This window comes from Lissotriton vulgaris, chromosome 11, assembly GCF_964263255.1.
Source record: "Lissotriton vulgaris chromosome 11, aLisVul1.2, whole genome shotgun sequence".
NCBI classification, from domain to species: domain Eukaryota; kingdom Metazoa; phylum Chordata; class Amphibia; order Caudata; family Salamandridae; genus Lissotriton; species Lissotriton vulgaris.
The window spans coordinates 1,049,696,007-1,049,708,581 of NC_141699.1; the positions used below are offsets into that span (position 1 = coordinate 1,049,696,007).

The 12,575-nt window shown below is 39.9% G+C and overlaps 1 protein-coding gene across 4 annotated transcripts in view; it reads right to left on the reverse strand.

Annotated features, from left to right (window-relative positions):
• Positions 1-12,575, reverse strand: part of FNDC3B (fibronectin type III domain containing 3B) — a 534,350-nt gene that overhangs the window by 23,750 nt on the left and 498,025 nt on the right. For all 4 annotated transcript variants that reach the window (XM_086944392.1, XM_086944390.1, XM_086944391.1 and 1 more), the window contains one exon: positions 1,623-1,789. In XM_086944392.1, the coding sequence (XP_086800518.1) occupies positions 1,623-1,789 (167 nt within the window). The remainder of the gene's footprint in view (positions 1-1,622; positions 1,790-12,575) is intronic.

The window sequence follows — 12,575 nt, forward strand, 5'->3', positions numbered from 1 at the left end:
AGTGATACCTATAGAGAAAGGAGGAGGGTGAATGGAAAAAGAGGAAGGGAGTGGGGTTTGATTGGACATATTTGCTAGGGGGAATTTAGTTCCCAGTTTGGCCGTCCGTCTCATTAATGAGACCCAAGGCTAGCACAAACTTATCTTGTCTTTTTTTTTTAAGGGTTATTCGCTGTTCGTGACTTTCAAGCAATTCTTTGATCAACAGCAGGTTTCTATATCTGCTAATGGACGAAACCCTGTCATTACCGCCAAGAGAACAGAAAACGAACCACATTGATTTTCCATTTTCCAGCAGAGTTAATCTGCACAGCCGAGCAAAGAATGGGGTCACCTCAAAGCATCACACTGGGAAGAAGCTGAGAAGAAACTGAGGGCATCAGCTTTGGAAAGGCGATAAACATCAAATAATCTCAGGAAAATCCATTTACTGAGCACCACAGACTACAAAGCCACAAAACTAGAATTGCTACAATGGAATCAACAATTTCCTGTGAAGATTCCACAGAGACCATCTTATTGTATTGATTTAACTTCACAACTGTGAGCTGAATGCAAGGAGCATTGCTATCATTCTCAAAAGCATTGCACAAACCAGTGAAGAAAAAAATCTATTCATGCCAGCACGCAGAACACCACTTATTGCTTAACAATTAGGCGCAGAAGGTACATTAATGTCAAAATAGGAAAATATTTCCATGTCTACATGCATGCAATACCCAGTCATGAGATTTTCTTGTATAAATAATTTTGTCCAGGTGTGCTCGTTGATTTTTACTACCTGAAATGAACTAAGACAACCTGCACAATGCATTAGGCTGTTAAACTAACCACAGCTTTGCAGCAGTATACCCAGCCACGGGTCGTGCAGGTAACAGCGGTGGGGTCATGTGTGTGGGGTGGGGGGTTGGGGTGGCGGGCAGGGGGATTTGGAGGGACGATGCAGAGGGAAAATGAAATAAATATTTAATTTTCCCTCTGTTTCGTCCCTCGAAATCTCCCCCCCCCCCCAACACGGCCCCACCGCCCCATCGCTGTTAGGTTCACCAAGGGTATACTCAGCCGCGGTCCGTGCAGGAGAGTGTTTTATCAAGCTAAGTCATACTGAATATCGAATATGGCGGATGATAAAGTGGTGCACCCTACATGTCCACTACACTGTGAGGCGTTACATCATCCGAAGGTATGTGATAAAAATGGGCTACGCTTAGGGGTTCATTAATTAAAAACTAAGGGTAAGATTAAGTAGAGTAAATCAATTATGGGTGGATGAAGAGTACTCCTCCCCCCAACTTCAAGACAATGTAATGACCCATGATGTAATGGAGCAGATGCAGTGAATGAGGAAGTAGGGAATTTAATGTAATGACAGATAATTTAGTGGATCCAATGTAATGAATTACTGTGAAGTGGATCCAATGTAATGAACCACCATGTAGTGTATGAGATGTAGTGATCAACCATATAGTGGATTTGAAGTAGTGACCTACCATATGTAATAGATTTATCACAGTGACCGACCATGCAGCTCATGCAATGTAGTGACCCAACATGTAGAGGATCCAAGGTAGTGACATGCAACCTCTAAAGCCAATAATAGGTTGGTTTCAGGTGTAAATTACCTTTGATTGCTGGTGGAATGGCTTTGGTTGTGCAAAACGTACAGATGTCTGAGAAAGGCCCCTCTCCAGCATCATTTTGAGCTTGTATTCTAAAGCTGTAGTCGGTGGACTCCGTCAACCTTTGTACCTTGTAGGTGTGACTTGGTCCTCTGTAAATTGGGATAAACCTAGGGAAAAGGAAAATAGCAGGATCAGAACAAAGCCAATCAGTGCATATGTACCTGTACTAAAGGTTGACTGTAAAATAGGAAAACATTGCAACCATTTAATTACTTTGATAACAAAAGGTAGAGTAGTTCCGGGGTATTTCTGGAGTCAACAGCTGTATTGAAATTGGAGGTCTTGGCAGACGTCACTCAAGATGCAACTGATAAGATGTCCAGGAAGGCCCCACTGGTGGCCTTTCACTGAGATGTGCAGCCTATAGAAAGAAAACCGAAGCTCCTCATCACTCGTATGTAGAGGGGCTCAAGAAATGCTAATATTTTCCATGTTCCTTAACTTGTATATGACGTTGCTGAGCTTTCACATTGATGGAATAGGTATTACTCTATAAGGGTGGGCTGTAGGAATCCAGCCATACCTTAAAAGCTTTAACCCCTTCCATGCGGCCGCGATTCTGCGCCTGTGCGGCAGAATCGCGAGTGGGCGGGTTTATGACGCCTCCCAGCCGTCATGAGCACACGAGCACCATAGTGCATGACGGCTGGGGGCCGTAATCAGCATGCAAGGGGTTAGATTCTGCAACATTGAAGGGAATGTATACTTAAATAACATTTGTGGCTTAATGACATCTCGCTTAGTTAAAGTCATCCAAAGACAACAACAAACCTTCTTCATTTATTTTGTTTATTGTGCTGGATTGTTTTTCACTAGAGGTTCTTAACAACATAACATAGTGATGCATGAGAACATTTGTCGAGGGATGATCATATACTGATGAAGTAATGATACATGACTGATTTGGACTTTGACAACATGATACAACCAAAGATGATACAGCCCATGGAGCAAACATGTACATGCGTAGGTCAGTCGTCAATTCAAATATTAAACTTTTCCGCATGTCTCCCACCTACTGCCAGTCTTCAGACTATCAGAGCTAGCAGCTCATCTGAATGCTTATGCTCAAGTCTTCAAAACCAAATGATTAAGAAGGAAAGCTGCACCCAGACCTGTGTCTGGAAAAACCATGTAAAAATAAGTCAAGGACCACTCCATCTACCAAGAAGATGAAGAAAGAAACTGGAGACCTTTGCACTGTATTCCGCCTTTGCAGCTACGAAGAACTGGCCATGGTCATTTGTTTTAAACCATTCTCGGTAAGTGCACATTGATCCCCTCTAGGACATACGGCACGTAGAATCTTGCTGAATTATCTAAGCATAACTACCAGATGACACAAATTCTATTCTAGTGACACTTCACTGATTCTAAGAAAGCCAGATCGATTTGTAAGATCTGCTACCTGACAAGCTGATGAATCACCTTTTTTTTTAGCACTTCTTACACTGATCCTCTTCAGTGGTACTTCGTCCAAAATGAAGGTATACTTTACCTGAAGATCCATTTATTTAAATGAATATCTCATTAAAGCACCAATATGTGCACCAATTACATAATTCCCCTGTAGAAAATGAAGTCTGAAACAAACGCGGGGAACACAAAAAGCATGTAAAACAAGCATGTCAGCCCCAGGAAGCATGCCCAACACATCAGAAGAAAAGAATTGATGAAAAGGTTAGAGGTGAGGTGAGTGAGGGGAACCAAGCAATATTGCTTCTAAAACCTAAAAAAAAAGTAATCTTGCCTTCTGTGCACTTTGAAGTGTGCCAACAGCTCTTTTTGCAAGCCCAAGGATTCCATGAAAAATGAGGAACGAAAGAACTGGTGAGAAAAGCACCAGGTTCTAATGAAAAATGTGCTTATCTATGTTTCGAAAATGCTCATTTCCATTAAAATACCATTAGTTGACTCATTTGGATTGAGTTTATATTTAGTACAAACTTGAATTTACATGTAGTACAATCTTGAACTTACTTTTAGAATAATCCTGAATTTACATTTATTACAATAGTTACTCTTCACTTCCTTCAATTTCACCCTTCACCTGAACCCTCACATGAAGAACTATCCTACATCTTCCCTGAAACGTAACTCTTACCTAACTCTACCCGTCACAAAGATTTCAGTGTCAGTTTTAATCAAATAGTAATAGCAATAATAGATACATATATAAATTCATAGATGTGCTTTTGCTCAGCATTCTTCTTCTATCACAGGAGTATTCAACTAGCAAACACAATCTGCTTCCACCAACCCCATCTGACAGCATCGGGCAATGAGTCTGCCCACTTCAACCTGTGAATCTCTTGCATTGCGTGCAATGTGTTTGGCCTCCGCACATGTACGTATCCTCTTAAAAAGAAGTACATTTCAGTGCCTGGGGTGATGGGCTAATACTTTACTTTGGCAATTATTTTTTAATTTCCATTATTTATGCTTTTTCTAAAAAAAATTGCAGTTATTTTCTATAGCACATTCTTGCAGTGAATTTATTTTCCATTTAAGATCATGACAATCACTCTCCTCAGACAATTTTTCTAACTTCTCTCCATCAAACAGAAAGTTCTCTTTGAAATATTGATGTCCACTTCAACCAATGTATTATTTTTGACCCTAGTTATTATGACCCCCAGGACACAGTAAAAATCTGAAAATCTCCCAAGCTGACTATAGAATCCTGCAAGTGTGATTTGATTACACCGCTTTATCATGTGCAAAGAGTACCTTGTTATTAACTGTATTTCACAACAATGGTGTTTTCAGAAAAAGCACTTTCAATATATTTAGCTAATCCACTTACAAATAGGAAGAAATGTAGGAGCTAAAACACATCCATGGCACAGATCACTTTTAACGGGTAAATCATCTGTAGCATCACTTAAGAAAAATGTACTTACACTGATTTTAAATGAAATTCATTTAGATGGTCGGCAGGTAAGCTGAAAATGAGGCATTGATCCAGACCTAATCTGGTCTCCTAATGCTTAATGTGCAAAAGAAGTACTGCTGGCCCCAGTGTTTGCTCAGATGTCCGTGACCAGCGTGACTGATGTTCAGGGTGCTTATTACCAAGACTTTGTAGTTGTGATTGCATCTCTTTCCTTGTTAGTCCATCACTAGACACTCCCTCCTTTCTCCCATTGTTATTGCTTTTCCACATTTCCCTTAGTCCTTCCTTACTCCCTTTTGCATTTTTTTTATCGCTTGCTCTGGATCAAGATCCGTTGGGCAAAATAAGTCCTGATTTGCAAAAAATAGTTCTGAAAAGCCCTACATGCAAACACCAGCTCAAAATAAGCACTTCAAATACCCCAGATGTAAACCTAATTTGGTATGAAAACATATGTTAATTTGTGCCAAAGGTTGCTGGCACTCATGACCAGGGCTTAATGTTTGTCATAAAACTTTGATGTAGGGTAAGAGAGAGAAAGGCAGAAAAGAGGTATGAAGGAATCAAGAGTAGGGCATTGGGCAACCATGACATTTGGCAGCTCCGGTGGTCGGCTCCTGAGAAAAGCTGTTGCCCCGGCTATTTTTAAAAGAATGAAGTAGTGTATACCAAAGAAGGATAAACAGTACCAACCATGAGTAATCTGGCTTCAGCAACTTTACGTTGCAGTGAGGTTTAAATACACCACATCATTATCACTGTTATGAAGGCATCAATTCTAATTTTGGAGCAGCAATTTACCTTGGTGGCTGAAATCCAATTTAAATTATGAATCCTTAAGCTTGTGCTTCAATAAAGTTTTCTTAATGACTGCCTGATGGGAAGATGGGCAGCAATGCTCAATATATGAAAACGCTTCATCTAAGTCTAAAGAAGTTATATTTCCATAGAGAGTCCACTGGAGTGATGGATCCTGTCAGCTGTACTACGAGTTCCGTTATGTTCCATTGGATATAGTGGAACTCGCAATACGGCAGACGGGATATCAGTAACTTTTGTGATGGAGTAACCAGTCTGCCAAACTCATAATCTGGCCCTTAGTACTCAATGTGTGATATAGTTAGCATATCTAAAAATATTCTACAAATTGTTTAACGTGTAGCGCATACAAAAATCCCCTTCTAGCCTCTTGGAAATAACACTGCCCCACCCTGATGGGCATGTACCGCCGTTTAAGACCTCTGCTCTGCCAATAGGAGAAGAAACAAATATACAACATTTGCAGCAAAAGTCATTCGGAAGAAGACATCCTGTGAACAATGCATAGATGAATTACTGCTTTCATAAGTTGCAGACTACTTCAATAGGTACTTTAAGGGTGGTGTGCATCTCATAAATGGGCTTTCTACATGTGAGCAACACGCAGAGCATTGCAAGCAGAATTATATACGCTCTTTCAGGAACAAATAAACCATTCAGAAATGAAAGATGCATCCTCCAGAAACTAAAAGACAACACCTCAAACCTTTTAAATACATACAATAGAGAGTAAAGATTTTAACTCCAAAACGCAAAATGCTGGCAAAAAGAGAACATGTTTAGTAACTGGAATCTAAAGTTATGTACCAAAGAAGGGCCATTTCATAGGAGTTTATTTCAGATTAATTTATTTTTGGGATGGGAATAAATGAACAAAATCAAATACTCTCCCTTATAAGCGACACCACCATATCCACTTTACTTAGCCCATCACTTGTTGCTAACATTATTTGAAATGTATAGTTTGGAAGACATATTCAAAATAGTGTGACTGATTTCGGTACTTCAGCAGTTTTTCACACAAGCATTTTTAGGGTTAAAAGAAACATTTTACAGGGGCTATGATTAGGAGAATAAAATGTAAGAAATGTGACACATACCTTATTTCAACATAAACTTAGAAAATGATAACCATATCAGCTGGTGTCCTTAAATATGTTGCAGGTCAAAAGAACTAGGTGTGTAACCTTACCTAACACTCCTACTATTTCTCTTTCAAAGATTGGCGGTTATAAAGTAAAGCAATTGCAAACACTGGCAAATTCTGGGTTTAATATGCGAACACAAGCAGTGTTACCAGAAAGAAAAGGCGAACTGTAAGGTACTTTGATACAATTCTCTCTTTGCTTCGGTTTAAAACACAGAAGGTAACAATTGAAAGTAGTTCCTCATGCATTTCACTGCTAGCATGAAAGAAGAAGCGGAAGGATACAACTAAACAGCCAAAACCATTAGGTGAGATACTCCATTGGGCTGAGCCAAGATGTGATTAACAAAGTCCTAAGCCAATGGTTGAAAGAAGCTCATCAAGGGAAGCCAATAGATGAGAGGACCCAATGACCACTGTACGTATGTGACAAGTAGTAGATTTGTTTGACAGCACTGCTCTCACCCCAGATCTAAATGAGACATGATAACTGCTGTACAGTATGTCATATGCAATTATAGATGGTGCCATGTCAACCACATTCAAGGTCAAATGTACAAATTAGAGAAAATTAAGAAAGTCAAATTTCCCCTTTATTTCTGGACTACCCAAACCAAGCCTTCATTAAAAACAAATAAATGTACTGCCCGAAGTAGATGTACTTAACTCTGATGAGTCAAAGTAAACAGAAGTCAAATGAATATCTGATGCTTTATCAAACACAATTCTGTCAAATAATATTGTCAGCTGCCTCAGTCTAGTTAAAAACAAATACTAAAAATACAAAAATTAAATGTATCCGGGAATATTAAAATGGCAAAGCAAGACAAATAAAACCAAATTCACTTGGATTTCATTGCACTCCTTTCCTGATTTCATAAAGCTCATTTTGACCCTGCATGTTCTACAAATGTTATAATGTTTATATTATATTTTCTTTTGAAGGAGAGGAAAATAAAATTTACTTAGTAGAATATTGTTGACAAACTTGAAACTAAGTGTGCTTAGGGGCAAAAGCACATGTAAGCATGATCTTATAGCTCCAGATGGACAGGAAAGGGTAGAGTAGACCAAATTAGTTAGTGATAGGGTGAGCGTAAGGGGTAAATCAAGAAGCACACCAACATGCCAACCCAAATTTCATATTGTTTGATAACTGGGTAATATAGTTGACATTAACAGGTAAAAAAAGGAGTGTATGCTCCTAGACTCTCTCACCTCTGCCTCTCGTATTGGTAAACTGCACTACAGAATGGCACAGATTTCCCCAAACTAGCAGCAAAAAGCCCAAACAAGATATCATATTAAAATGTGAGCCAATTAAAAGGAAATGGCAACATTTCCAGGGTTTCAAACTCCCCAACATGTTTTTGCTAACATGTCTTCATTAATTTGGCTTCTGCACAAAAATAATGTTCAAATACAAAAGGGAGCAAGAAGAACAGGCAGATATGCAGTGAGTGAGTGAGGACTGGTAAAGGAATAACTTTATTCGGTTTGTTTAAAACCATCAAAATTTACAAATACAAGTACGAGCAATACTTGATTTTTAAAAGTATTTTAACAAAATAAAAAGTCATCAGACATGTCTGAAATCGATAAAAGAGTGCGTAGTTAAAAATTCTAAAAACAATTATCTGGTAAAGGAGTTTACTGGAGAAGAGGAGACATAGGGCCCCTCATCCAGCGTGTAGGTGAGCGTTAATTGCGACAAACATGTAGGGGCAAACTTTGATAGATATAGAAGCCCTCTGGTGTCCCTCCACTGGTGGTGCCCACGGTAATCCTTTATATTTCGCCATTCAGTAGAACGATTTTATGGTTCCAACTCCGTTAACCTGGACCTGTCATGTTGCCCTTTACTTTCAGACTTTTCAAGGAGCAACTGGTTGCCAGGGGAGGCAACAATAGGACATCTCTATGTTAATGTTCCAATTAGATTAATATAGCCTCATAGCCCGCCATAGCGGGCTATACCAGCCATTAAAGGCACGCACCAGCGTTAAAGTTTTTATCGAGGGAGCGGGACTGTGATGCCGGTATAGCCCAGCTACAAAGGGCCAAAAGGCTATTAGAACATTCTGCACTCAAGAGGCGGAATGTTTTAACAAATAAAACAAAGTCCTCACAGAGCCCGAGGGGATTTAAAACCAAGCAAAAGTTGTGAACGACAACATTGGAATGTTGGAGCACGGGGTTTCCCCAGAAGGAGCACTCCTTTGTCTCAATGGAGCGCTCAACATTCCAATGTTCTAATATACAATAGTATCTCACATCAAATATATCATGCTACTGAAATCTAAACTGCAAAGATCCGCTCTTGGATGCAGGTTGATTACGTTAAGATGAATCCCCAAAAATATATAATTCAACATCCTCTAAGGATGCCTCGGGTCCACTGCTCAAGCTTTCCTTATATGGTGGATTAATTTTCAAGAGAGAGTCAATTTTTGGCAAGACTGTAAATCTGGGAATGCAGCAGGGAGAGCGCGGGGCCAGAGAACCTTGCCCTAGGTTGGCGATACCAGAACCAAATGAAATAAAATAAATAAATAAAACAAATACACACAGCCTTCCAAGTGTGAATTTCAGTGGGAAACCCCCTGCATGCAGCAATTACAGCACGCAACACACACAATGCATGCCCCACAAAACATCCATCTTGAAAATGATACAGAAAAAAATCTGCCCATCCATAGCAAAACATGGCAGGCAGCTTGAGTTTAGCAATCATTGCACAGCATAACAGGTCAAATTCAGTGGCTTAGTATTTTTGATACAGAACTTTAACTCAGGTTTTGGCTGTGATGTCAAAGCCAGGTCTACAGGACTTAATCCTACTTAATCCTGTTCCTGTGCTATTTAAATGTCTGAGATGGTATTTCTTCCCTTTTCCACTTTAGCATTTAATTTAACCCTTCCCCTGCTGGTAACGGAACCACTCCGTCACCAGCCATGGTCGCGCTGTGCTGATGACGGAGCGGTTCTGTCACGGCCCGCTCTGAACGCCTGCGCGGCGCGGATTCCGAGCCTGCGCTGAGCGTTCCATTGAGTGGGCGGGGCCGTGACGGAACCGCTCCGTCATGAGCACAGCGCAACCGCGGCTGGTGATGGAGCGGTTCCGTCACCAGCATGCACCCGCCGCGCCCCTTCGCACTGCGGCAGAATAGCCGCCGCAGTGAAGGGGTTAAAACAGATCTGCCACATAACATGAACTTGTCATTTAACAATGAGATTCAGTGCTAGGACCATGGCTCTGACACTCCGTCCTTATAGTATGGAAGCAATAACACTTCATGTCAAGAGGCCATTTCTGACTATAACACAATGATGGGCATTCATATGAGGGGAGTGGATTGAAGAAAACTCATTTGCCTGGTGAAAACATTCCATGGAGTTCAGGCAAGAGGAAGCAAATACAAATAGTGGAGGAGGAATTAAGAACAAAGAGAAAATGTAGATAGAATTAAGAATTCATCTTCTGTATTAAGAATTACATTATATAACATTCAAAACGTCAGAAGAGACAACAAAAAAAGCTAAACAAATCCTTTGGTTTTTTATTCAACCTGTGAGATTCTATAAGATATGATCTTAAATAATGGTTACTCGCGACATTGAAACTATCGCCGACTCCCTTCTACCCACGTCACCAATCAGCAATTGAATGCAATTTCCAAGTATTTCTTTAAAGTGGTTTTGCAACCAGTAAAATACAAAGGCGGCAGTTGTCTTCTGCCGCTCATTACAGATGAAAAGTTAACAACAATAGCTAATGACAGACACATGTCGAGAATCACCGAAGAGCAATTAGATTACATGCCGCTGTCAATATCGCCTTCACTCACACAGACAGAAATACCTGGAACTACGCTAAATCAAGGTATTTGCTTGTTCTCCGGTGCTACAAACCTAACCTCACAACACGCTTATTTTTCTCCTTAGTTGTTACTTCTGTGCAGGTGGAATGCCCGGATATTTGACATCTGCCATTTAGAAGTCTCAATCAATATTTAAACGATAGAGGCAGGAGGTTGATTCAATTGCCTGCTTACACGCCTTACAATGGTTCATCCACTGAGTCATTTCTAATTAAGAATGCCATGGATTACTTTTGTATATGATTCATCTGCTTACATGGGTCCATAAGATAATAAAAATTGCATTTTACTTAAAGGTAATTAAGGTTTCTAAGAACTTGCCTTCTGAAAAGAAAATAATTTGCATGAACTGTACAAGGTTGTTAAAAATCTCAAGCAAGATTCCACAGCACTGTTGTTTTTATAACCAACCGTCCTCTAATTTTAGGACTAGTAGGGTTTAAGCTTCATTTCTGCCATTGCCTTGTAAAAAACTAAGTTATTCTGATCAATAAAAGCAGAGTGCAGTCAAAAGCAGATGATAAGCCTGGCAGGACAATTGTAGAGGCATGCCGGATGCAATCACAAATCAACCAGAACTGCCACAAAACAGGCGCTGGTCTCGATCCCAGGACTGACCGGCCTATTAATGATGTTACCAGTCATTATAGTTTTGACAACCTGCTTAACTAGCCTCAAAACTGTTTTTTTCCGGGACTTTATGAGTATAATATATGAAAAGGCTAAGATGGGGAAAAACTGAGTAAACTATAAAATGCCTGTTCTACATAAGGGTTAAATCCAGAGCTTAATTTGTAAAAACAACACAAGTACCAGGGCTCTTGTCGGGATGGCTGTGCACCTTGCACTAAACATTGCCCCTGCTATGCTGCCAATGACAGTAAAAACACAACTACTTATCATCACACTCCCACAAGTGTGACAGTTCAGAATATTTCAGGGCCCCCAAATCTATTAGAATGGCTTGGGCAACAGTTAATAGTAATTTTGTATGCATATTGAATTAGTAATTAACTGTTGTGGTGGTGATCTCTAAATTAGCCAGATAGCGCCACCTTGTGGCAAACCATTACAAGAACAGGTGTTGACAGTTCAGTGTTGGTGCCGAGCACCGGAAACCACCAGCTCAAATTAAGCACTGGTTAAATCAAGATATAAAGATCTGCAATTCAGAGGAATTGGACAACACTTCAATAATGGGTGGTAAGGATTGGTGATAGAGGAACATTAAGTCTATTAAGTAATAATGAATTGCCAGAGCTTTGTAAAAACCTGTTGAGGAACTGATGAGAAATCAAACAGTCTGATGTTTGAAGCTCAAAATGCATCTTAAAAACTTCTATATCCATATTAGAACAGTAAACAGTTCTACTGTAAAATAAGATCACTTTACTCTGATAAAGTCTGATATGCTCTAGCCTGCCTTTGGTCATATGCCTTACAGAAGGTAAAAAGTACCAGCAAGAAAACCTGCTAGCCCCGTGCACTGTTCACTGGGTTTTCAACCGAAGCCTACTTTTTAGTACTTTTAGTACTTTTTATTTAATTTAGGCACTTGGTTAGACAGCGAGTGCAGCACCGTAGCACCATTAACATAAGATATACATAAGATACACAGATATCAGTTTATTTGTTCAAAAGGTGGAGTGTTCTTTCAATCCTCTTGGTTACAGAAGGTAAGGCTTAATCATATGCCTTACAGAAGGTAAACAAGGCATAGCAGTGTCCGGATGCTCTCTGGCTGTGTATGCCAAGACTTAAGCCAACTGCTTTTAAAGGCATGGTCTGAGGTTTTAGTCTTTGCTGTTTTATGGAACCTCTAATAGGGAAACAGATTTGTTCCTTATGAAGGGATGATCCCCTGCTACCGCAAGTGTCTCTTGTTGTAGGAAAAATATGCCTGATAGAGGAATTAAACGTAAATCCTGTTTCCAGAAAGCCAATGGATGCCAAAGAGGGGTGTTGTAACACAGTCTAACATTTTCACTATTCTGACAAAGCAGTGAGCCGAGTGGATAAGCCCCAAGAGTATTGCTGCATGCATGTTTTTGAGCAATCCTATGCTAAGAGTATTGGATTCATCCAGATGTATTTGAGTAGAGGATTGGGTGATCCGCTGCATATTTTCAGGAAGAATTGTTGTCATCCTC